We start from the raw sequence: 27382 nt of genomic DNA, 5'->3' as shown, positions 1-27382 counted from the left end.
AACTCACCAAAAGCAGCCATTCTCTCATCCTTTCCTGACCAAATTTCTTACTCTAAGAATCATACAAGCATTGGCCTCAAGAAATCCTTTTGCTGAAAAAGTAAATTCACCAGACATGAAAGTCTGTATGAATGCAGACTACTAGAAATTCAGAATTTCCAGTTTGAGATATGGAACAGTACCACTGAAATCCTTGCTCAACACTTCTGCAGTCCAACTATTCTTATCTAAGACTTTATTTTCTATATATGCCTAGTTATGTCAAATTGCACTTACCACCATCAAGAAAATGTATCCTTTTAGAAACTAATATTGCTTGTGAATATTTAAAGAATTTTGTCATCCATTTACTTGATAGCTCACATAATATTAAATTTTAATATTGTAAATGTGTACCGTGTAAAAGGTAAACATTTTCTATACTTAGCTATTATAAATTTTGCTACCATGTTGACATCTAATTTTTATTTTTTTTTTATTTGATTTTAAACTCATGCTCTTCCATAATGCTACTTAGAAATCAGAATGTATCTGTTATCCCAGATCAGGACATAGACTAAAACAAATGAGGATGTTAAGTCTCCCGTGATTTAAACCAAATTATTCTTTCTCTGTAATTCAGAAACTTAGGTCTCAACTAAACTCTGTTTGAATTAATAAGTCAAAAATTTGTCCCTGAATCTCACTTCATGGTTGGAATTCTCCACTGTTACCTTTTGGAAAACTGTATACTCAAACATCATTTTTTTTACTGATTGTTTCGACCTTCTTAACAATGCAAGAATGATCTGAGATATGAAGATATAAATGCTAATCAGGCATTTATATCATCATTATATACATCAGGTAATATTATTGCACTAAGTCCTTGAATATTCTGCATTATTTCCAAAGTGTCACAGTGAAATCATAAAGGGATACAATAGGAGATGGCAAATGCATCAGCAAGAGAAGAAAAAACAGGAACTTTTTCTTCTAATACGTGAATGGTTGAATCCCATCGGTATATCTAAATAGTCTAAGAACTGGAACATGAAGTATATTCCTTACCAGCTTTATTAGATCTTTACTTAGGTAAAGATTTTTATGGTGCAACTAAGTACATCTGAACTTTCAATTGAATCACTGAAAGAGCCATGTGAAGTGATTTTTACACCTTAGTTATGTACGCCATCTCAATTTATTTCTGTAGCAGTTCAAGAATTGAAAATCCTAAATTTCTCTGAAAATAACAACAAAAAACATTTATGAGATTTCTGTTTCACAGTTTCTTTGACACAACCATTTTTGCACACCAGCAGAAATATTATATTTGTACACAGCATACACAGAACCTAAATGCATAGAAGTGATTCCGAAAGTAGTGCTTCCTAAATTTTCCATGAAAACAAAAATAGAAACAAATAACACAACAGTACTACTTGACAGAGCATTCTCAGCTACAAAACATGATTTTTCAGTGTTGTTGCCACCATGTACTTACTATGAGTTATTGTCAACAATGAACAAGAGCCTGCATGCCATGTTTGTAAAAATCTGCACCAGCCTGTGACACACAGTCATTGTCACCACTGCTAAAATGGCACCCACTACCTCACTGCCTTCACATTCACTGTTTCATCTCCATAAGTGTTGATCAAGCATCAATGAATATCAATGGATGCAGTTTTTTCTGTGTGGGGGAATTCAGTGTTACACCTTTGCTACACGTACATCCACATCAGACACAATTTTGCCAGACTGCCCCTCTGCTGCCATCTGTCACTCAGCAAAAAAATGTAATGGAATATTGGTGGGAAAGTTCAACTGTCATGCCACCAACAAACACCTCTGACATTGTGATCCAACAAAACAAAATAAGAGACATTACTTTCAAAGCAGCCCTTCTATTTAGCCTCCGCTATGAAAAGATGCAGCTCCTAATACTTTCCATTATCCTGGCCAGTCCTAAGAGCCTTAACCCCAAAAATGCCTCCTCAAATATTTAGTATTTATACTTCATATCAATGGTCCACATTTTATTCAGAATGTGATAAGTTTTGCAAAGCACTGAATAATTTAAAAAAATAAAAAATAAAAAGATTTAATCTGCAGGTAGCAGACTGAAGTGATTTATTTAACTCTCCTATTGGAAGGTACACAGGGTCTCCTTTAACAAATTGGTGTGCTTTTTGTTTTGTTTCATTTTGATTTTGTGAACAGGGAAACACCTCAGTGAAGTCTGAGAACTAACAGTCAGTTTCTTAATTTTGTTCTAAGTCTAGATATAGTATTTATCTTACATATATTTAATCATTGAGCTCATTATGAAGAACTATATAAAACTGTCTTACTGGATATTTAAGAGCTGAATCTTCCTTCTGTATTACCTTACTGTTTACAATAAAGAAATTTCATTTATTTGCCATGGCACACTCTATTTAATTTATGCTAATTATTATATATCTTTATTCTTATACAATTATTAGGAAACATTTTCTATTTCCACAGAATAAATTGAGTTTACCTCCACTTGCTTTAATAGATTTGTACTGCACATACAGTGGTGGCACAGAAATGGGCTCACTGACACTCTGCAGATGCTTTCAAATATCTTCCTGTGTGGCATCACGACACAAGCAGAGCATGCAGTCTATATTTGGGACTGAAAAGCTTTTGTGATTTCTGCAGAAACTAGCTAAACTCATACTCACTACTGGCTTCCAGAGTGGCACAGACATTAGAGGTATGGAGTTCTAAAACATTGAAAATATTCAAAATAAAAAATGAAATAATATATGTGCATTTGCTAACTAATGGAGAGTTCTTTTAAGAATCAGACATGATTTTTCATAGAATCATAGAATCACCAAGGTTGGAAAAGAATTCTAAGATCATCCAGCCCAACCGTCCACCTACCACTTATATTGCCCAACCAAACCATGTTCCTCAGTACAACATCCACAGGTTTCTTGAACACCTTCTGGGCTGGCAAATCCACCACTTCCCTGGGCAACCTTTTATAGCACCTGATGAATCTCTCTCTTGAAGTATTTCCTAATGTCCAACCTGGATCTCCTCTGATGCAATTTGAGGCCATTCCCTCTATTCCTATCTCTAGTTCCCCAGGAAGAGAGGCTGACCCTAACCTCGCCACAACGTCCCTTAAGGTTGTTGTTGTAGAGAGCAATAAATTCTCCCCTGAACCTTCCTTTTCTCCATTCTAAACATTCACAGTTCTCTCAGCCTTTCCTCAAGAGGCCTTTGCTCCAGACCCCTCATCAGCTTCACTGCCCTTTTCTGAACACACTCGGGGGCCTCAGTGCCTTTCTTGTAGTGAGAGGCCCAAAACTGAACACAGTACTCAAAGTGTGGCCTCACCAGGGCTGAGTTTGGAGGGATGTTCTCTTCCCTGCTCCTGTTGGCAACACTGGTTCTGATACATGGCTGGACGCCACTGACCTTCTTGGCCACCTGGGCACACTGGCTCATGTTCAGCTGAGCATCAATCAGTTCCCCCAGGTCCACTTCCTCTACACAGTCTTTTAGCCACTCTGCTCCAAGCCTGTAGCATTGCCTGGAATTGCTGTGGCAAAAATGCAGGACCCAGTGCTTGGTGTTGATGAACTTCATCTCACTGGTGTTAGCCCAGTGATCCACCCTGTTCAGATTCCTCTGAAAGGCTTTCCTTCCCCCAGGTAAATCAATACTTCCTGCCAATTTAGTGTCACCTGCAAATTTACTGAGTCCCCTCATACAGGACATCAATAAAGATACTGAACAGTACAGGTCTCCATACTTACCCCTTGGGAATACCACTCATGACCACTTGCCAGCTGGTTCACTCCATTCACCACCACCTTTTGGGTGGTCATCCAACTAGGTTTTTATCCAGCTAAAAGTCATAGACTGCCAGCTCTTCCAGGAGAATACTGTTTGAGACAGTGTCAAAAGCTTTGCTGAAGTCTAGATAGACTATGTCATCAGCCTTTATCTCATACACTAAACAGGTTGGTCAAGCAAAACCTGCCTTTCACGAACCCTTGCTGGCTAGCCCTGATCCCCTGGTTGTCCTGCACATGCTGAATGATATCCCTCAAGATGATCTGCTCCATAACCTTTCCAGGGACCAAGCTCAGGCTGACAGGCTTGTAGCTCCCTAGATCCTTCTTACGATCCTTCTTGTAGACTGGAGTCATGCTGGCAAGCCTCCAATCTTCAGGGGCCTCCCCAGTTGACCGGGAACACTGATAGATGATGGAAAGTGGTTTAGATGTCACCTCTGCATGCTCCCTCAGCACCCTCAAGTGAATCCCATCTGGCCCCATGGAGTTCTGGCAGTCCAGGTGGAGTAGTAGGTCTCTAAATGTAATCCACCTTAAGCATGGGGGCTTTATTCTGCTCCCTGTCCCAGATTTCCAGGTCAGAGTGTAGAGTGCCCTGAGGATAAACTGGTCTGGCTTTTAAGTACAGATGTAAAGAAGGCATGTTGTCTGGGAGGCAGCCTATATGTGAGCCGGTCTCCTGAATGGGCAGAGCTACTCCGCCCTCTTCACCCTCCCTGCTCATCTGCCCTGTACAAACTGCACCACCACTCCCTGTTTTTCTGACTGCCCACACAATCTTCTGTGCCACACCATGCCAAATTGTCTATCCTGTTCACTCTGCTCCTGAGTACTGTGCTTCCCAGTGCAAGGCTTTATACAAACAGGGAGTGCCCCGGCTCTGCCACGGGGACATCAAAATGCTGCTCTCTGACAAGGCTACCCCTCAACCAGCTGAGGCAATTCCCTGCTTCAGTGTGGAATGTGTCCACCCCAGAGCCAAGTATCTCACCAAAAAGCACACTAGAAACTCAATTTCTTCTACCATAGAAATTTTTCTGTTTACCAGTTTTGAATATATAAAACCAAAATCAAATCTGAGCAGGAATATCAAGGCTTCTTCTCAGCAGGAAAATAAGTAGCAAGTTACCAGAAGAGAGTAAAAGGCCCATAAACAATTATGGAACCACCAGATGCTCTGTAGGAAGTAGATATGTTGAGATATTACACTGGTTGTGAGGAATGCAGTTCAGGCCAGAAAAAGAACAAGACTACAAATTTTAATTAAAATATTCATTTTCTAGTAGAATGCAAATGAATGCATTTTGATTTTTCTCTTTTTTTCCAAGCAAAAGAAAAAAAAAATCTTACACGCTGAAAAGTTCCAAATTACCTGTAGGATTGTTCTGGTTTTGTTGCATATTCAAAGCAAAGGATGCTTGTGCATTTTATCTTCAAGTTTAATCAGATAAAGGGTTATAAAATGACATTTTTCACAGATACCAGCGTTATATCATTTAAAACAGATGGCTTGGCCTTGTCTGCCTGCCCCCATGCTGTTCTCACTCCTCCCCAATGGGACATGGGGGAGAAAATAAGATTGAAAAGCTCATGACTTGAGATAAAGACAGGGAGATCAGGAAGATCACTTGCCAATTACTATCACAGGCAGAGTAGACTATCTCATTGTCAATTAAATGTAGAACCAAGTGAGTGGGATGGTGAGAGCCTTCCTTCCCAGGCTGAGCTTTGTTCCTTCATTCCCAGCATGTCTACCTCCTCTTATGCCCTGGATGCTTCAAGTGAATGGAGAGTGGGGACTGTGATAAATCTGTAACAAACCTCTACTACTCTTCTTCACTTTTTCCCCAGCTCAAAAGTGGGCTCCCCATGGGCCCATCTTTCTGGACGCTTCCACCTTCCTCACCATGGGATCATTCATGGACTGCAGTGTGGATATCTTTTCTACTAGTCTACTAGACTCCATGGTCTGCAGTACCTGACGCACCTCCTTCCCTTTTTCTCTGACCCCCGTGCTCAAAGTACTGTTTCTTATGTGATTTTTTTCCATTCTACCCATGTGGTATTTTATGTTATCATAAATGTTTCCCTAAAGGCACCACCATCTTGGCTTTAGGACAAAGTCATGCCCTGTACTGGGGCCACTGGAGCCACCTGGAATGCAGCAGCTCCAGCCTCACCCCACAGAGGCATCCCCTGCTACCAAAACAAGTACAGTTCTCAAAAACATGTTAAATGTCTTGTGTTATAAAGAAAAATGTTTTTTTCCGTGGACTAATGCTAGACAAGAATGGCCTTTAGACCTGCCCCTATCATTAACAGATCCTCACTGAAAATAGGGAAGAGATAAGAAACTTAGCCTACATATAAAGCTGTTTAATAAAATCTTGTAACATTTTGACTGTTGTAAATAAATATTATGTCCACTACAGTTAGCAAAAAGTCATACAGAACTATGTATGTTTCCTGTCATTTCTTGAAGATTGATGATTTATCAAAGCCCTTTGTCCCATCAGTTGAGTCATAACTATGACTGAGAAGATAATATCAAGGAACACTATGAAACCTATAGGTACTTGGATAATGGGAAAAATTTTATATTTGGTCATTAATTTATGGACATCCAGAAATGCATTTTTACATTCAGTACTTTTTATTACAATCATAAAGTTGGCCTATCATGAGATATTGGGAAATATTTTAAGTACAACTGGACAATTCTATTCTCTCTAGAAGTATCTTCATAACGCATGTCTTTATTATGTTTTATGGTATTAAGAGACAATATAGAAAAATATTTCAACTGCCTCAGATACTAGATAAAAGTGATACACTTTTCCCACTAATCTAAATTAACCTCTGTATTGAATGTGCTACTGGAACATATGAGAATACTTCCAGGGTCATCTACACTCCTAAATATTCATACAGTTTGTTATTAGACATCTCAGTTTTACTGGATGGATATCTTGCATTGTAGAGCAATAACAAATACAATTTTGTATGATAGGCTATGGAAAAACACAGAAAATGTCTAACAATAGAAACCTCAAAACAATTATGAAAAATAATTTGATTAAACATACTTTGAGCCCATGCTTCCCTAGAGAACAGCTTCCAACCTGAGGAGACAGGTAGTTTTCAGTCAGAACAAGATAATTTATAGTTATCTATGTCAAATCTTGAGACACGGTTCTATTTCTCTTTAAAAAAATTATTGGTCTAATTGCATATCACATTATTAATTTTCTGGGAACAAAGATGAAAATATCCACAGGGCAAACAACTCTCTGCAATTAATACCTCAGTCTTTTGCAGTTCTTCTCCAGGCAATACCTGCAGAATAAAACAACTGCTACAGTCCAAGTGACCTTGATGCTGTATAGACTCAGCCAGACATAACTGCTCTTTTGCAGCTGGAAAGCTTGGCTCTTTTTTTTTTTTTTTTTTTGCTAGAAAATATTTAGTTATTTGTGCAGCAGATTTTATGTGGAAATTGGCAGTTGGATGATCTGGACTGTGTTGCACAGACACACAAACAGAACATTTGTTCAAAAAAAAAAAAAATATATATATTTTGTGATCTTGGCTTTGCATAACTTTTGCATGGTGAATGAAAAATCAAACTGGGAAATCGATTCCTCTCCAGATGGAAACAGGAACCTCTGCTGCATGCATCCTTGCAAGGGTATCTTCAGCTGCGCCATATCAGTCTTTCCAAATTCCTGATCTGCTCTGCTCATAAAATCCATCTGGCCCATTGTCCTACATACCAGTTCCAGATATTGGCTACACAAAATCTCCTCTGCTTTTCCTATGTATGAAAGATTGGTCTACAATTTCTACTGACCATTTGCAAGTCTCTTATTTAAGTACATTTTTTTGGTTCTACAGCAAGTAAAGCCCGAGGGAAATTCTGGAAGGGACAGATTCTGCAGTTGGGATTGAAATCAACATATGTAGGCAGGTGACATTAGTACAGATAGAGCAGAGGAAATCTTCAAGACAGGCCATAACTCCCACTTCAAAGTTTCTGCACCAATTACTAAAATACTTTGTTTTGAAGGTCACTAGGAGCTCACTCAGTCATCTTGTCTCACATCCAATGTATTGTCAGTGCAGAAGTCTTGCTGAGGGAGTTTCTTAATACCCCAAGGAATCAATGATCTAAGTGAACAGAGCAAGTAATAGACACCATTCTTGATACTCAGCTACAAGGAAATATAACACACTAACTTCACAAACTTGAGTTTTGTATCTATAACTTAACTTCTACATCATATATGCTACAGTGGCAATGCTATATAAAACAGATTTGAAACACCGCCAGTATTTTAAGTCTTACAAAAATAGATTGTAATTATTTTTCTAGAAGAGAAAAATAAAATAAAATAAAATAATTAAAAAAAAAAGTTTAGAACTAATTCTCCATTCTAAAGAAACATTTAGCTCTCAGTTGTAGCAGGTCTTAAGGTTACGTAAATGAGTCCTCATATAAGTCCACACAGACTGTATATAGACTCTGAATAAAAATTTGCAAAAGATAATGCTCATGAAAGCACCTTTAGATAAAAACTCAATCCTATCAAAATTTCTGTATCTTTAAATTTCTACAGATCGTATCAGTACAGATCTTTACTTCAGGTGGGAAGTATACATACAACAAAACAATACAAGAGACCATTTAATACATTAACATAACAGTTAAAGAAAAAGAGATGGGAGTCATTAAAAGACAGGTAAATAATAGCAATTTTAAACTTTCCTAGACTAGCATTCATTATTAAATGTCTGTCTGATAACGGTTAGTTCTTATTATCAGTCATTATCATCACCAATATAAATTTAAAAGTACTAATTAAAATCATGAAATCATACCATAGAATGATTTGGGATGGAAGGGACCTTTAAGATCATCTAGTTCCAACCTCCTGCTACAGGCAGAGATACCTCCACTTGGCTGGTTTGCTCAAAGCCTCATCCAGCCTGATCTCAAACTCTTCCACGGAGGGGACACTCACAAACTCTCTGGGCAACATGTTCCAGTGTCTCACCAACATCGCAGCAAATTATTTCTTTCTAATTTCCTTTCTAAATCTACCCTCTTCCAGTTTAAAATTATTTCCCCTCATTTTGTCTCTACATGCCCTTCTAAAAAGTCCCTCCCCAGCTTTCCTGTAGGACCCCTTCAGGTACTGGAAGGCCAATATATGTTCCCCACCAGAGCCTTCTCTTTTCTGGGCTGAAGAGCCTTAACGCTCTCAAGGTGTTCTCTTACAGAAGATGCTCCAGCCCTCTGCTCTGTATTCACCCCAAGAGCTTAATGACCTTCTTGTACTGGGGGCCCAGAACTGAATGCAGTCCTCCAGGAAAAGTCTCAAGAAAGCAGAGTAGAGGAGCAGGATCAGCTCCCTAAACCTGCTGGTCACACTTCTCTTGATGCAACCCAGGATATGGTTGGCCTATGTAAGCTGCAAGCTCACATTTCCAGCTCATGTTGAATATTTAATCAAGCAACTCCCCTGAATCCTTCTCCATAGGGCTGATCTCAAGCCATTCTTCATCCAGCCTGTATCTGTGCTTAGGATTGCCCCAACTCAGGTGCAACACCTTGCACTTGGCCTCGTTGAACTTAAAGAGTTTGGCATGGGCCCACCTCTCAAGACTGTCCAGGTCCCTCTGGATGGCATCCATTCCTCCTATTATGTCAGGGCACCACTCAGCTTGGTGTCTGCAAACTTGCTGAAGGTATGCTTGATCCCATTGTCCATGTCACCTATAAAGGTGTTAAAAAACACCAGTGCCAGCCCCAGTCTCTGAGGAATGCTACTCATTGCTGGTCTCCACCTGGAGATTGAACCATATACTACAACTCTTTGAGTGCACTGATCCAGCCAATTCCTTATCTACTGAGTAGTCCATACATCAAAACATTTTGGCAACCAGGATGTTGTACAGGATGGTGTCAAATGCTACAAGTCCAGGTAGATGATGTCAGTTGCTCTTCCTTTATCCACTGACACTGTAAATTCATCATAAAAGGCCACGAAGTTTGTTAGGCATTATTCCCTTGCTGAAGCCATATTGGTAACCACCAATCACCTCACCTTTATTTTAAGTACCCTGTCACAATTAATATTGAAAGCTAAAGTTCTGGATGACCATACTCTCTATAGTGAAAATAAGATGAATGTAAAGTTGGTATCTTCTGCCCAAGTACTGAATTTGGAATCAAGACTGAGTCAATTCCCAGCCCTGTGTCTCCACACCAGAAAAAGGACTGCCTGTTCCTAGTCATTATTTCTCCAGCCTATGGCAGATGCCTCATCCTGATCATAGAATTGCTCCGGTTGGAAAAGACCTTTAAGATCATCAGGTCCAACCTCAACCTAACCATACTCTAACTAACAATCCTCTGCTAAATCATGTCCCTGAGCACCACATCCAAACAGTTTTTAAACACATCTAGGGGTGGTGACTCAACCACTTCCCTGGGGAGCCTATTCCAGTGCTTAACAGTCCTTTCTGTAAAGAGGTTTTTCCTGATATCCAACCTAAACTTCCCCTGGCACAACTTGAGACCATTTCCCCTCATGCTGTCATCTGTCAGCAGTAAGAAGAGACCAGCCCCACTCTTGCTGTAATCACCTTTCAGGTATTGGAGGAGAGCAATAAGGTCTCCCCTCAGCCTCCTTTTCCCCAGACTACACAGCCCCAATTCCTTCAATCTCTCTTCACTGGGTATATTCTCCAAACCCTTCACAAACCTTCTTGCCCTTCTATGGGTCTGCTCCAGCACCTCAGTGTTCTTTCTGTACTGAGCTGCCCAAAACTGAACACAGTACTCAAGGTGAGGCCTCACCAGTACTGAGTACAGGGGCAGGATTATCTCCTTAGTCCTACTCACCACACCATTCGTGGTACAAGCCAAGATGCCATTGGTCTTCTTGGCCACTTGGTAACACTGCTGACTCATATTCAGCCGACTGTCCACCAGTACACCAAGGTCTGTTTCCATCAGGCAGCTTTCCAGCCACTCCTCCCCAAGCCTGCAGGGTTACCTTTGGTGGCTGTGACCAAAATACAAGACCTGACACTTGACCATGCTGCATCTCATACAGTTGACCTTAGCTCATTGATCCAGTTCATCCAGGTCCCTCTGCAGTGCCTTTCTCCCCTCAGGCAGATCAACACTCTCTCTCTACTTGGTGTCATCTGCAAATTTACTGAGGGGGCACTCAATCTCCTCATCAAGATCATTAATAAAGATGTTAAATAGAAGCAGCCCTGGGGACACTGCTCGTGACTGGCTGGCAACTAGATTTAACTTCATTGACCACAACTCTGTGGGCTTTGCCATCCAGCCAGTGTTTCACCCGATGGAGCATACACCCATCCAAACCATGGGCAGCCAGCTTCTCAATGAGAATGTTGTTGGGGACAGTGTCAAAGGCTTTACTGAAGTCCAAGTAGACCACATCAAAAGCCTTTCCTTCATCCACTAAGCAGGTCACCTTGTCATAGAATGAAATCTGGTGTGTCAAACAGGATCTACCATTTGTAAACCCATGCTGACTGAGCCTGATCCCCTAGTTGACCTTTAACTCCCGAGATTATCTGTTCCATAACCTTTCCCAACACTGAGGTTTGACTGATAGGTCTTTAGCTACCAGGATCATCGTTATGACCCTTTCTGAAGATGGGCATCACATTTGTCAGTTTCCAGTCCACCAGGATGTCTTTGGTTAGCCAGAACTGCTGAAGAATGATGGAGAGTGGCTTGGCAATAACATTCACCAACTACCTTAGCACTCTAGGTGCAATTCATCTGGCCCCATGGACTTGTAAGTATCCAGCTTTTGTAACAAGTTTAGAGTGATCTCATCACGGATCATGCAGGGCTGTTTTATTAACTATTATAACTATGGAATCAGGACTAATTTCTACTGAAAGCCAGGCAGTTTTGTTAAATTCATAACTAGAGAAGCACCCTTAGGAAATGAAGAAGCTTAAAAGACTGCATTTACCAGCCAGAGATCCATTGCACATACTGATTCTGTGTTCTCACTGTTGACTAGTTTAGTCTCGGAAGCAAAGCCAGTTTAAATTCATACACCTCCAAAAAGCATACAAACATTGTTTCTGTTCAAAAATAATCTTTTCTTGGTCCTACTACATCATTATTAAGAAGCTACCTCTACCTTCCTCTCCTGCTACATCCCATCATGCAGAGAAGCTACCACAGCTGTTGAAATACTCATTAGTTTGCTATTCTGCCAGTTCTGTGTGTGATAATCAAAGATGGTACCATACATGCACTTTTTCTTTTCTTTTTTTGTCAATAGTTGTTAAAGAAGAGAGTAATGAGCTGCTATTCTTGTTTTTTTGAATTATGTATACTGCATGATAGTTATGTTACTTAAATATCAAGTATTCACTGGTTGTATACAAGAATTTTCTCAGAATATTTAAAACTCTGTGAGATGGCTTAACAGTGTGCAGCTGCTTAGGAAAAAATCCAAAACATCTATTTAGGATTCTAAATATAGGCATTTAAATTTACCCAATTACAAAGTACTAGACATTCCACATTATTGCATCTATGTAACACCAAAGACAACAGAAATTCCCTGTGCAGATCAACTTTAATGTCCTCACAGAATCATCCAGCCACAAAGGTCATACAGGATCCCAGATAAGCGAACTGTTTCCTTGTGCTAACTTGTAGACTCTCTCATTTGCTCATTTGATTTCAAACTTTACCAGGAAACAATGACTTGACTTTTGCAACCAAGTATGAATTCAGTTTTACACACAGACCACTACATCCTGTGCCTTGTCATTGAGTTACCATACATACTTTTTAATTTTTATTTATGTATTTTATTTTACAATAAGGACAAAAGTTTCATCCAGTTAAATGTTTATCCACATGAAACTTCTCAATAGACAGAATTGTCTCCTGACAGTTCTAAATCTTGAATTCAAGCTCTGGAGTTGTTTTTCTCTGAATTTCAGTCAAACTCTGTTGTTTGTGTCCCTGGCGTTCCTGGAGAGCTTACATGATGAGGAGGATAATTAATCTCTTATGGATATCTAGTTGTCTCCATCCACCATATAGAGTGTTTAGCCACCTTATTTAATCATGTTGTCTGGCTCATAGGGTGACATTGTAGTGCTAAAAATAGAAGTAGGGGGTCTTCAGTTTACAAATTATAACACTGAAGGGGATACATGACTCCAATTAAGTCAAGAACAGCTACAAGGGGAACATGCTAGACTCTGTTTGCCCATTATGCAGAAAAGATGTATTACAAGTATTTCTTTGTTGATTTATGTTTGGTCCATCATTATTGCCTCCTAATAAATGCTAATTAGGGATATTATTTCATTGTTTTGTCTGTACTCCCTGTTAAGTAGCATGCCTTGGAAAAATATTACCTTGATTTTTTTAAAATATCATGTACATAAAAATTATTTTGATTTAGAGTGGAAGTCCAAGAGATCTGGCAGAAGACTAGAAGAAAGATTGATTGTCACAGTTTTATAATTTTTGGTTACTGGTATTCCACATCATAACATCATGTAGTACACTGGGAGTGTTAATGCTCCAGTTCCGAGTATCTGTCTGGAAGAGAAGAAAAACTACATTCCCCAGGGGGCTATGTGGTCAGAGCTCTTGGCTCCTTGCTCCTGGTGATGTCACCTGATCAGGCTTTTCTCTTTGTCACTCATCTCCTTCGCCTCTCCTCACTGCTGCCCATCCCAACTGTGTGCATCACTTCAGTATTACTGTAAGGCCTACAGCTTTCAGATACTCTCTCATTATATTTGATTTATTAGCTTCAATTCAAAAATATATATATATATATATATTAATAGTGTGTTATCTTGCATTCTGATACCATCCTTAGTAAATTAGTTTGTTTCTACTCAGATCGTTGTTACTGCTTTTAATTATTTTGGGGTCCCCAGTTTCCCTTTTCTGGAGGTGCAGATTTTGTGAAATCCCTCTGCCCCATTAGTTATGGAACCGGGCCGAACCACCCCATAAACTGACAATGATAAAACCTATGTGATTCTTCCATTCATATATTTTATTGGCATTAAACCTCTTCTCTTTGTATTCAGGATTGTATCATAATCCTTGTTTTGTTATGGCTCATCTTAATCATGCAGTCTTTTAGCATTCACAGAGATCTGATGTAAATGTTTAGTTCAAACCAGATGAAAGTAAATGGATGTTAGTTAGCTTCTCAGATGCCAATCTAATTAAACACTTACTGTAGAAAATGAAAGTGACATATGTAACAGAGCATAGAGGTGTTTATGTAGTTTACATAGCAGTTTTCAGGTGTAAAGCAACAATGATTAACACACTATGTTGTTTATTTACTCATTAGAAAGCACCTGGGTTCAGTTTTATGCATAGCAAAGACACACTTTCTGTTTAAATCATTCTTATGGGAGTTAAGTGTCACTCAATAGTGAGAGAACAGGAAAAAACAAAAAACAAAACAAAAACAAACAAAACAATACCAGAACAAAACAACTGCTAAAACAATAATAAAATCCAGCTACACAGTAAGTAGTTCAATTATTCTCTGTAATATCTGGGCAGCACAAGGTTCTAATAGGCACTAAACAAGAAGGTGACTTTATTTAATTGGTTCGGTTGGTTATATTCCATTGCTTTTTCACTTTGTCATTGTTAAGGGACTCTAAGGTTGATTAAGAGTCTAGGCACAAAGGAGAGTACCCAAAGTCTCAGGCACAAGCTACCTGGGATGTCATATGGCATGGGATATTCTGATCATAACCATTTCTAATAGAAGCAGAGACAAGAAGCCAAAAGAGATTAATAATTGCCCTTTATATAGGAGTACATTGGTTTTAGCTTACTGCAGTCTGGTTCACATACTTTATAACTCACAAAATCTTTTGTTTATCCAGCTAAGAACTAGCTGATTTAGGAGCAGGCTGCACTTCTCTATCTGTTTTTTTTTTTCTTTCCTCTTATCTTCTCTGAAGCCTTTATTATTATTTTATTCTTTTTATTAGTGTCTATCAGAAATCTTACATGTCTCTAGTGCAGCATCTCACTCTCCAAGAATGTATTAGTTTCACTTCCAGTTTCTAATAAAAACCAGGTGTTTATATCTTCTATTCTTCTCTCCAACCTGCAGAACAAATCATTACTATTTAATATGTTCAGTTAATATGTTCTTCTTCTTCAAGGCTGATTTCAGGAATCTATATTTACTTTTCATTTATTTATTTACTTATTTGAGTATTATATCTAATACTGAATGTGATGGACCCTGGTAGTTCCAGAAAATTAATCTCATAATGTACAGACTTCAGTCAAAACCAAATAATCTACAAATAAGTCTAGAGCTTTCCATTAGCCTTTGGCACCCATGTATGTTTCTTTCTGATACAGCTTTTTGATCCTTGTAGAGTCTAAGGAAGAACTTCTTTACTTTGAGGGTTACAGAGAAATGGAACCAGCTGCCCTGAGGGGTTGTGGAGTCACCTTCTCTGGAAATGTTCAAGACTTACCTGGACTGTTCCCTGGGTAACATATTCTAGGCAATCTTCTTTATCAGGGGACTGGATTAGAGGATCTCCAGAGATCCCTTCTAACCCCTACAATTCTGTGATTCCATTTAATTTTGTATTTACGTGTCACTTAGGAAAACTGTTTCCAAGTTAATTCCTGAAGTATTCACATTGGACTGTGCAGAAATCCAAAAACTGTGCACTGAAGTTGTTCTTTCATAGACGGTATTCTTCATTGACTGGCAGGCTGAGCTTATTTGGTTCTCCAGATCACCTTCATTTTGACTGATAAACACATTAAATGCAGAGAAGAATAAATATTCCACACATCCCTATATATTTTTGGGCATTGTTTGGACTTGCAAACTTCTGCATCCTTTATTTTAGTATGAAACACAGATTTAGCTTATTTTTGTTCCCCTGCACATCAGTCTAATTTTAAAAAAGTCTGAACTTCTGAAACATTTCCTCCAGATGTTTTAGATAATTCTCTTAAGTGGTGCTAGATACAGGCAAATCATTAAAATATATACAGCTTTTTACCCTCCACATCTTTTCAAAGAATATACGTTAGTGAATGAAACTCTATTGCAATGACTTATAATCCAAACAAGATGACAATAAACAGTTCCCTGCTTTAGCTACAGGCAACTATCACTGGGCTATCTCTCCAGTTTCAGTGATTTTAATTGATTTACTTCTCTACATATGCTTGTGCTTGAAGACAAAATGAGAAAATTGTTATGTTTCTTAGAAAAGAGAAGGGGTTTAATAATGGTTGGGGTGGGTGGCAGAGGTGGAGATGGGAATGTAGAGGGGAGACAGATTCCCAACATGACAACAGCCAAGAAAGTGCTTCAACCCACTCAAGACTGCCTTGACCTAATGGCTTTTACTGGGTACTGATGGGATTCTCTTCTGAGTGCTGAATAATAAAATATCACTAAGGAAATGGACAGGAGGCCTTTTCAAGATAATGTTTATCATTATTTACTATTATTTTTACTACCAGATCATGAACTGTATTTTCATACTGAAGTACCAGCTGTGTCTGAAACTGCAGAGGGAAGAACAGTGGAATAATTTATAACTGATCCCTTTTGTTTTCTGGAGCTGTTCTCTGATGCTCAAAAATATTTTCCAAGAAACTATTGGTGCAGGTGTTCAGAGGGCCGTGAAATCTATTTGAATCAATTTCCTTTCTTTCCACCTTCATATTGCAAACTAGGAAATAGATGTTTTTCTTCATTAATTCCTTATGTATTTTTCTATGTTGCTCTGTTACCCTGGTGATTGTTCTGCATTATATGACTCTACAGGTAAAAGATTCCTATTTTATAGACCTATTTTTAACAATAGTTTTTTCATTGTGTGAATATTCTGATTTTTATCATTTTGAGCTGTCATGGTTTGAAATGAGTAATTGTCACCTAAAAATTCTTCTGCTTATAGATTTTGGTTCCACAGAAATACTGCTTCTATTTTTTACTTACCTTAGCAGACTTTTATTTGTCTCTTTACTACTGTATCTTATTCTTTCCCAGCTGTTCTGATATTCTCTCAAAAGATCCTTGTTTGATTTGGTTTGAGCTTTATTTGAGTCATCATACAAAGAAAATTTCTGTACTAAAGGCAGGAAAATAATGTCCTATAAAACAAGTCCAGTGGGAGATTTGTAAATTGCAATCATCTGCTTAAAATATCACAGACTTATTATGCTAAGTATTTCAGTAGTGAATAATGTACTCCACTTTCTAAGCATGCAACCTAATTTCTTATTTCTCTCAGTTTATGTCATTCACAGGACTATACTGGGCAGATTCTGTTTCTACTAAACTGCTATTCAGTTATAAGAGACAAATGTCATTATCGTATTTGTGCAAACCAATTTCTTCTTGGATTGTGCAATATAACTTTTGATTTCTTAATAGAAATATAATTTCTTAAGTAAAGCAAGAGCAAACAAACAAGAAACTCTAGATGCTCTTCTATAGTGTGGTGTTGACTGTGCTATGTATAACTATGCATTCAAGGGAAATACTGTTGGAGCTCAATTCTTGATTTAACAAATTACTGCTTGTGCAGGTGCTGTAGACTGGATTTATACAGATGGCATAGCACAGTGCAGAGTTAATCGTGTGTTTGTTTCCATAGTTTGGCTTTCTGATAGTGCCTGCAATGTAATTAGAGGACTGGTAATAGTCTCTAGTTATTGACAGTTGCACTCAGTTCCTTTTATCCTCTGTTCTCTCTGGCTGACCCCTAGACCATACAGTCACTGATGTATTTTTCAAAAAAACTATTTCTTATTTACATGTTTTTGTCATTTCAGTACCATAGATGTCATTATACTTCACAATCCCTGTATTGCTTTTCATCTTGTGCAAGTTTATTAAGCTGAAATGGGTGCTGCTGTTACATAGGCATTGTTGGTACTCTTTCTTAATTTATGTCTTATTGAATATTAAAATGTTCAGAATATTTGAAATCTGAAGAAAACAAAATTAAATTTAATGAAATATACATGCAAATTTACATCATTTTGTATGCTTATGTATGTTTGTACACCCATGTTCTACTTTAGTAGTACTTTAGTAGTTTAATCAAATACATTTTTTTTAAAACAATAGTTGTCTATTTCTCTGTAAACGTAATTTCTCTTGTCTCAAGTGAGGCATCATTTAATATTTTTATCAGTTGACTAAGTACAGAATGTTCTTATTAACCATTCCAGAAAGCTTAAGCCAACAGGGGTAGCTGATATGCTGCTGAACTGAAAGAAAATTCAAAATCATTTCCAGAATTTGAATAAACAATTGGATGAAATTCAACACAGGCAAGTGCCAAGTGATTAATCATGTGCATAAACTTGTTTCAAAAGCATCTGGTTAGGTAATAGTTCTGTAAAAAAGGATGTAGAGGTTGCAGGAGATCATGATCAGAACCTGAGTCAGAATGCCAAAAAAAAAAAATAAAAAAAATGAGAGAGAGAGAGAGAAAAAGAAAGAAAGACAGGCAGATTGTCGAGAAAATTAAAAAGAGCAGCACTGCCTCTGAAATACATGCAGCAAATTATTTTTCTTTTTTTCCCCTCTACTTGTTATTGGTAGGCATAACAGCTGAAAAACTGGGTCTGGAGAGCACAAGGGAGAGCAATCACAGACCCGGGTTGGATGGGACCTCAAAGATCATGTAGTTCAAACCCCCCTGCCTAGCAGGGCCACCAAACATACGCCTTTACTAGATCAGGTTGCCCAGGGCCCTGTCCAACCTGGTCTTGAACACCTCCAAGGACGGGGCATCCACAACCTCCCTGGGCAGCCTGTTCCAGGGCCTAACCACTCTCCTAGGGAAGAACTTCCCCCTAACATCCAACCTAAATCTTCCCTCTTTTAACTTAAAACCATTTCCCCTAGTCCTGCCATTGTCAGCCATTTCAAAGACTTTACTGCCTTCCTGGTATAAGTTCCTTTTAGGTATTGAAAGGCTCCAATGAGGTCACCCCACAGCCTTCTCTTTTCCAGGCTGAAGAGGGTCGTGTTGTGTTCTGTTGTGTTTTGTGTTCTCGGTGGGCTGCTGTGCCCCTCCAGCTCGGCTAGTTCCAGACCCCCACCATTCTGGGGCTCCCAGCAGCTGCCACAGCGCGGCTCAGGATGCGCAGAAGTTGCCAGAACAGCCCGCACGACTGTGAGGCTGGCACGATGCTGGAGATCCACCTGGATGATGGCGGCGTGGGGGGGTACCCAGGCGACGACTATTGCTCGGGGTCGGTGATGTTGGAGCAGGTGTCGGGCCTGGCCAATAGCATCTACCACGAGTTTGAGCGGCTCATCCATTGCTATGATGAGGAGGTGGTGATGGAGCTGATGCCGCTGGTGGTGACGGTGATGGCGAACCTGGACTCGGTGCTAACCGATAACCAGGAGCACGAGGTGGAGCTGGAGCTGCTGCGGGAGGACAACGAGCAGCTCCTCAAGCAGTATGAGCGGGAGAAGGGGGTGCGCAAACAAGCCGAGGAGGTAAGCTGGCCCCAGCGCCGCCGGTGCCCGGCCTCCATCTTGTGCATGGTGCCACGGGCCGAGGATGCGATGTGATGTGATGTGATGATGTGACAGCGGTATCGGCACAGCGGTATCCGCATCGCAGGCCACGCTCCCGGACCCGCTCCATCCGCTCCCCCCCGGACCGGGGACGGCCGACGGGGAACGGCAGAGGAAGGAGGAAGTTTCAGTTTCAGCCCTGGATGGACGTCGTTCTGTGCCCACAGAGGTGCTTTGTGCCGTCAATGCTGAAGCAGCACCCAGAGCTGGTGGTGGGTGCAGGGCCTGAACTCTGAGCCACAGGGAAATCAGAACAGAATGCAGTCAGTGCTGATTGTCACCACTTTGACTCGGCTTTAAGACTCAGTGCAGAGTCTCAGAAATGCCCTCAGAGTAACAACAAAAAGGAGGAGGGCTGGAAATGAACAGGGTTGGTTTTAATTTTTTGTTGTTGTTTTAAACTATACAGTCAGGCGATGCTGTTACGCCGTCATGCTGGACAGGTCCAGAAGGAGCTCATCCACACCCTCATCATCCACATCAGTTTCTCCTTCCAGTTCTTCTTCCGTGAGCTCCATCTGAAGCTCCTCAAGGTCATTGTCTTCAGCGGTGGCTGCTTCCCCCACCCCTGTGCTGCTCAGCTGCTGCTTTTCTGCCGCTTGTGAGGAATCTAATGTAGGGTTTGATTCCTCCAGCTGTGCCGCGGGGTCTGCATGGCTTCCCTAGAGCAGTTCCAGACTTGTGGGAAGGAAGAGAACAATCTACGTGACATTTCTGAGATGTGCTTTCAGCTCTGAGGTCTGTAGTTGACCCTCCCACCCCTCACACCCACATAGGGATGGTGATTTGATTAACCTGCGGCTGCCTTTGGAGTTAAGGAAACCAGCAGGTGCCTTTTTCACGGTGTGGATTTATCTGTTCAGGTAGAGCAGTTTGAGTCTGGCAAACAGGGGCTGGGCCTTGTAGCAGAAACACATTGCCACCCTCACTGCTTTGACTGTAAACATGTTAAGAAATCATCCTCTGCAAAATCCTGCTTGCTGGCTGAGGTACTTTTCCCCACGAGGAACTCAGCAGAGGTTTTGACAAAGCAGTTTCAATTATCTCAGATGACCTCTTCCTTTGTTGCATTACGCCATGACACACCTCAAACACCCCATTTTCCCCCAGTGTGAAAGAACTTCTGTCTGATGGAAAAAGGGCATTAATGAAGAACAAGTTGTGGTCATCACCTGCTTGGAAGCTTTATGACTTTGGTGCAGACCACGGTGTATTCAGCCGGGTCTGAAGCAAGAGTCTCCTAGGAAGAAACAAGACAGAGTATGAAGCATGGGTCAGAGTTTCCACAAGTACCTTGTGAGACATCTGCTGCCTTCCAGGGAAACAGAAGAGCTGTTCTCTTCTGAAACACTTAACTGAAACACTTGGAATTTCTGCCTTTTCATCAAGGGCAATGTAAACCTTCCATATCCACTACTGCTTTTGCCACTGCTCTTACCATGGGTAGTTTTTTAGCTGGGGGCTCATCCGTGTCCTCAGCAGCAGATGGATTCATCTCTGCTGATTTTCGTTTCTGTCTCCGTGTTGGGGGGAAGGTGGTTTTCCAATCAATGGGCCTCACGGAGACCCTGCGCCCACCTACAGTAAAAGGAAGAGAGATATGGTACTGTCTAGCTGTGCCTCAAGAGAGATCCACGTTCTCTTATCAATCCCACCACCCTTCCACAAAGTTAAATACATTTGGCCAGTGGAATTACATTGCTCTGTCTGGGATTCTCAGCCACGTTTTGCACACAGTCATCTCTGTCTACCAACAACGCATAAAAAGGAACAAAGAAACCCAATAGCTGCACTCAGTAATAATCCAGAGCAAGGAAAAGTCTGATACAGAGCAATGCAAAGTGGCAGCACTGCTTTTCTGAGGCACCGTAACAAGCTCCTCGTGCTCACCCTTCACTCTTTTCTTGCAGGGCAGTTCTCCCGCTTTTCCCTTCTTCTCCTCCGACCGTTTGCGTTTCCGTCCAACCGGGCTACAGGAGGAAGCTGGGATGTCAACTGCAGAGAAGAGTCCCAGGAAAGAACAGTCAGATCTCAGTAGAAAAACAGAGCATCAAACCCAGGAGCCTGTTGAGTATCTGTACCTCTCTCTGGTGCCTTGTCAACCTCTGCCTGGTTCCCCAGACTTGCTGCAAGGCCGTTCTTTGGAGGAAGGCCACTTGTGTTAGCTTCTGGCAGAAAGGAAACAAGAAATGATTGACGAGCGTCTCTTTGGAGGCAGGTTTCAGCACAGTCAACCACAAGCTTCACGTTTTCAAGCACTGTTTGTTACATTTGCCTTCTGCTGCCCAAATGCTGTGCAGTCAGCACAGACCTGCAGTGCATCTTCCTTACTCCAGAAAAAGCCCAGCGCTGCTCTGACATCCAAAGCACAGACTGATATTTCACTATCACGACTCTCCCCTGCCTCCCCAATGAATGGTGACATGCATCCCGCACCCGCTCAGAACTGACATTCAGAATTGAGCCCTTCATGCTTCACGCCATCGGACACTCACTGTGGCTCAGCGGTGCGGTCGGTCCATTCCCACCGCGTTCCTTCAGGTGACGAAAGGCGCAGTGTGGTTTCTGGCAGCCTCCGGGCTGGTTCTCCCAGAAGCAGGGAATCAAACTGCGCTGCTTCTGGAGAGAGAAGGAAAGGAAGGGTCATGGAAACAGGCACATCAGGTCTGCAGGGAGATGCCGCGCTCCAACAGTCATCAGAAACCATCGTGTGGAGCCTTAGCTCTGTACCCTCATTTCTTGCCCCTCCTTTCACTACTCCAAGCAGCCAGAACAAACTGCTCTGAAGAAATCCAGGACAGAGAAGGCCTGTTAGGGCACAACCGAGCCCTGCTGGCAGGAGGGCAGTGCCGCTCTCTCCTACCACCCAGCTCCAGCAGCTTTAGGAGGCTGAGCAATGCGAGCTTTTTGCATCTGGGGAGAAAATGCCTTTGGTTCCTAATGCAAACATCTCCCGCTGTGATATACCTAAGGCACTGAATTCTCTGCCTTCTTTACCTCCTCCCAGTCCCCTCTAGAAACAGAAACCAGTAAGATTTTCACAGCAAACGTATCCAGCCTGCAGAAGTGCATTCAGCCCAACCACAGCCATGAAAAGTGGTGTTGTAGACTAAGCTGGAGAGCACATCTTTAGGCAAACACTCACATCAATCCTCATGTGTCGGAACTTGCAGTTTCTCCTTGAGCAGCTGCCCTCCATCCACAGTCTGCAGACTTGTTCACTTCCCAGAGCTGCTTCACAATGGCGGAAGGGACAGCTGTCTCCCTGCAAGCACAAGGAAACCACAGGAAAATAAGAGCATGGCCTGAAACATGTCCACGCCGTTAGCCCAGGCTGTTAGCAGCGCTATGAGGGTAACATCATCACCTGCAGGTCTCCCCTGCTCCACCCCTTTCTCTTCAACGTGAGGAAATGGAAGAAAACCCAGGCAGAAGAAAGTCAACCATACCTTAGTGCAGGTGGAGTAGAAGTAGAAGTAGCAGTCGCCTCTTTGCTGAGACATGGGGAAATTCTTAGAGCCCGTCTGGGTTCTCTCCAGAGGAATTTCCTGCCCTTGCAAAGAGACAGTTGTGCTCAAACTGCTTGGATCCCCAAAGTGTCCTCTCGGACCGGAACCCTACAGGAAGTAGGGAAGAATCATGAGGAATAAGCATTTTCCCAGCTTTCTTTTTATGCAGTTTGGGCTCTTGAGCAGGGCAATGCCTTGGAAGCAGCTGGTTGCAAGAACTGTGCCAGCTCTGGATCCAAGGTGTGTCTAAGTGCCACGACTTCCCCAGCAAGTGCTGTGCTCCATCCCATCAGCAGTTATATACCTTGCAGCACACATTTTGTGTTCCTGCCATGAGAAGGACTCCATCATCTACCCTTGCTTCAGCTGCAGTGAATGCACTGCTACCACTCACGCGTTTGAGAAACCTCCAGTTCTGGCTTACCCGGGCACAGCTGCAGTTCTCCTCCCTTCCAGCTAACAAACCAGCGCAATGGCTGGGCAACACCGTCAGTGAGAGAAGGCAGCACCAGCAGCCACCACCACCGTCACTGCCAGCCGGGACAAGGGCTGACACAGCGTGTCCACACTCTGCACAGCACTCACGGCTCTGGCACTCACTGGTGGCAGCCGCTGCCCCAGGCAGCGCTTGTGAGCTCACCGTGCTTGTGATGTCACTGCACAGCCCACGGCTCAGCTCAGAGAACCTGGATCTCACCAGGACTTCAGGGGGTTCTGTTAAAAATGTGCTGGATCCTGGGGTCAATAAAGCACAGGTTGCACTCCATGAAGTCTGTACTCTCCTTTCCTTCTAATGTCTGAAACGAAGGCTGGGGCCCAGCAGCAGTTTTGCAGGGCTGTAGCAGCAATGCTCAGTCACGGCTTGAAGCAGAGATTGAGCACCTGATGGGATGGAAGGGCCAACCCAGAGCAGCCCAGGCGCATGCAAACCCTTCCCAGATGTCGCTGAAGGGTTGGCAGTGCAGGTTTGGATGTCTGACTGGAGATCCCTCCCTGCCTGATCCCTTCCAATGGTCAGCAGCTTTTTTCCTTCCTTTCTGTGCCCACAGCTGCTGCACTTGGGCTTATCCTCACCTGCTGCAGCCCAGGACTTTGATAACCCGTTATTATTGCTGTGCCTTCTATTGCACTGTAAGATCACACAGGGCAGTAATGGCAGTTCATCATCCTCACCAAAACATGTGACAGAATCTCACAAAGAATCAATTTCCCCTGGAAACAGCCACTTGGAAGGGCCTGCATTGAGCTGGGAGCTCCTCCCCAGCCCAGCTGTTCTGCTCAGACTCCTTCCGGCAGCTGCCCAGCACCAAACCCAGCTCACCTTATTGGCCTGGTGAGTCCGGGCTGTGCCCAGCTCACACACACGCCGCAGCAGTGCTTGCAGTGGGCTCCCAAAGAATGATCCCTAACGAGGAACGCTCACAGCTCAGTCTCTGTGCGCAGCACGCTCACCAGAGCACCAGCTCTGCTCGCCAGGTGGGGGCCAAACCCTCCTACCCCAGCAATGACAGTGACCTCACACAGACCCACATCACTGCTGCTCTTTCATCATAAACACAGGCAGCTAACACCTCCTAGATCCAATTCTAAGAGACCAACACGAGGTTCACCCAGTGGGGTTATCTGAAGTAAAGCAATGGAGAATTGAGGTTACTCTTGTCACATCACTGGGGATGGGGGCCAAACCTTCAGGCCAGGTTTCTTGCAGTTAAGATTTCTCAGAGGGAGGTTTGCATTCACAGAGAAGCCCATGAGCTCCTCTGCATGATGCTCGGAGCGGAGCTGCCTCATGATTCATCAGTGCTCCATTCCATAACTAACTACATCTCAGATGAAATAATAATGTTTCATGGTCACTTCTTCCTTTCTGTGAGACAAGCATTAAAGGTGTCTTTTTTAAGTCGTCGTGCACCGAATCTACAGCATGCTAGCAATATAGCTAGGTATAATGACATCACATAGAGTGGAGTGTTTGCAAGGCTTAAGGCCGTTAATCATGGGTGAGATGTGATATTCCCACTGCAATTATGCTTTTAGGGCAGGTTTAAGTGCCTTCCGCTTTGTGTAACGTGGAGTCTGTAGGATGACAATAACAACTGTGGAATCACACTCATCTTTGAGCTGTAACTCACATCCATGTCAGGAGCCTTCCCAAAGATCAGCCCCTGGTTTGCCTGCCCTGCCAGGCCCAGCTCAGTGCAGGACAGGAGATGGAATTCTGCTGTCCCTGTGCTCAGGTTCCACAGCCTAAGATCAGCTGCAGCTGAGATCTCACAGAGCACTCTGAGGTTTCTCTGCAGCAGGTTTCTGCTGCTGTTACACTGCACGGAATAGCTGGGACCCCCCCAAGCACCGATAACTCCATTGTGCTCAGGAAGTGCCGATGTGCTGAAGTCAAACTGTGCCACGCGGGTCTCACACAGATCAAATGCAGGCTGCAGATCTGCTGGCAGCCCTCAGGAGCTCCCCTGCCCTAATCTTGCTCTTGCACTCCTTCCCTTTGTGCTCTTGTGGCCTTTAATAACACCGTGACACCTGACAGCCTCCTCCTGACTGTAAGCTGTCATTTTATGCAGCCGTTTGGCTGATCTCTTCCTTTTACCACCCAAACTGAAGATGTTTCCCTGCAGTGAATGAGCAATGAGGTTCTTTTAGCCTCTCCTTGGACAACTTCCTTTATTGTTTTTTCAGAGCATCAGGGACTCTGAGAGCCCGGAGTGTGTCCAGAGTGGGGCAATGGAGCTGTGAAGGGCCTGGAGCACAGTAGGGTCCTATGGGGGGTGACCGAGGGGATGGCGGGCAGCCAGTTTTCTCTGTTTTTCTCTCTCAATCCATCCCTGCTTCAATGGGGCCCTCGACCCTTTTGCTGTGGAACCCGCAGACACTTCACCTTGAAAGAATCATTACCTACATTGAAACTACTATTACATGTGGGCGCACAGGAGTGCCCTGATTTTCATAGGCCCTGGGCAGAGGCATTCAGGTCTGGAAGCATTTGGGGCATCACTAGTTGGGCTGCAAAATTAGGTTCTAACTCCTGACTCCTCCAGAAATATTGCTCCTAGATGAGGCCACAGCCCATGCTGCCAGAGCTCACGGGACTCTGCTCCCCGCCACCAGGATTGGGTGGTGTGTGCCTGGCCAGGGGTCGAGTCGGGTCGGGTTGGTTCACAGAATCACAGAATGGTGAGAGACACGCGAGAGTTTTCTACTGTTCTATAGACTTGTAAATTTAAGAGAAGCAAATCTTCTACGGTCGAGACCTTTCTGAAGGTCACTTTGCTTTTGTTTTTTAACTTTCATTTGTATTAATCTCAATGCAAACTTTTTTTTCTTTCTTTTTTTTTTTTTTTTTTATAGTCTGATATAGTCTGAACCTATCCTCAGCATCCCTAGACCTGTGTAGGCTGTTTATGTTTTCTGTTCCATACATACAGTTCCAGTGAAAGGAGAGAAGTCATGAGAGCACACTGCTGAGCCTTGGGCTCATCCTACCTACCCACATGTGCCTGAGCTTCTTCCAAAGCAGGGAGGAGTGAGAATCACATCTCAAGAAATGCAGCTGACCTGAGGACTCCCCTGGATATGCCCAGACCTCTCTCTGTTAATGATGGGGACCGCTCCATGTGCTCAAAGTGATACAGGATGAATACAGACTCGGCCTGTGTATATCTGAACCCCCATCATCCCAGCCCTGTTTTCTTGCTTGTGGTGTTCAGTCTTGGCTAGTCCAGCAAAAGTGTTAGAAAATGTAGGGTTTTCTTTGTTTTTTTGTTTGCCACAACTCCTCCTGTCCTGAATAAAAGCCTATATTCTGTGGGGAAAAAAAGCTAATAATCTTGACACTCAGAATGACTTCTGCTACTTTTAGATTAACAAGGTGGGAGAACTGCAAAATGGTGGTATATTGGCAGCACTCTTTTAGCCTTTACTCAAGCAAAGGATGTTGGGGACGTTCTTTTTCAGTAAGGATTAACCTGACTGAGCGCCGTGAACTTTAGAAGAGCAGACTTCAAGCTACTCAATGGAATGCTGGCAAAGATCCTCTGGCGCACTGCCCTCAAAGACAAGGATGTTGAGGAGAGCTGGCTGTTCTTCAAGGATGCCCTCCTGGAAGCACAAGACATCTCCATTCCTCTGAATAAGAAAGTGGGCAGGCGAGGTAGAAAACCGGCATGGCTCAGCAAGGACCTGCTGAGAGAACTGAGGGTGAAGAATGGGGCGTACAAGCTCTGGAAACAAGGCTGTGTCACCTGGGAAGAATACAGGGATGCCGTCCGGACTTGCAGATGTGGGATCAGGAAAGCCAAGGCGCAGGCAGAACTGAACTTGGTGTGGGACATGAAAAACAATAAGAAAACCTTCTACAGGTACATTGGCCAGAAGA

General features: G+C 42.5%; 1 protein-coding gene across 1 annotated transcript; it reads right to left on the bottom strand.

Annotated features, from left to right (window-relative positions):
• Positions 1 to 19640: 19640 nt before the first annotated feature.
• Positions 19641 to 26860, bottom strand: ZC3H11C (zinc finger CCCH-type containing 11C). The gene is made up of 3 exons (XM_085542011.1): positions 22936 to 26860; positions 22632 to 22751; positions 19641 to 22105 (listed from the first exon to the last, which is right to left on the bottom strand). The coding sequence occupies exons 1-3, from the start codon at positions 22987 to 22989 to the stop codon at positions 21962 to 21964; spliced, it is 318 nt and encodes a 105-aa protein (XP_085398137.1). The 5' UTR covers positions 22990 to 26860; the 3' UTR covers positions 19641 to 21961.
• Positions 26861 to 27382: the final 522 nt, after the last annotated feature.

This window comes from Coturnix japonica, chromosome 3 (assembly GCF_054131305.1).
Source record: "Coturnix japonica strain WE chromosome 3, WE-NBRP24, whole genome shotgun sequence".
NCBI classification, from domain to species: domain Eukaryota; kingdom Metazoa; phylum Chordata; class Aves; order Galliformes; family Phasianidae; genus Coturnix; species Coturnix japonica.
This window is presented reverse-complemented; position numbering and strand designations above follow the sequence as displayed.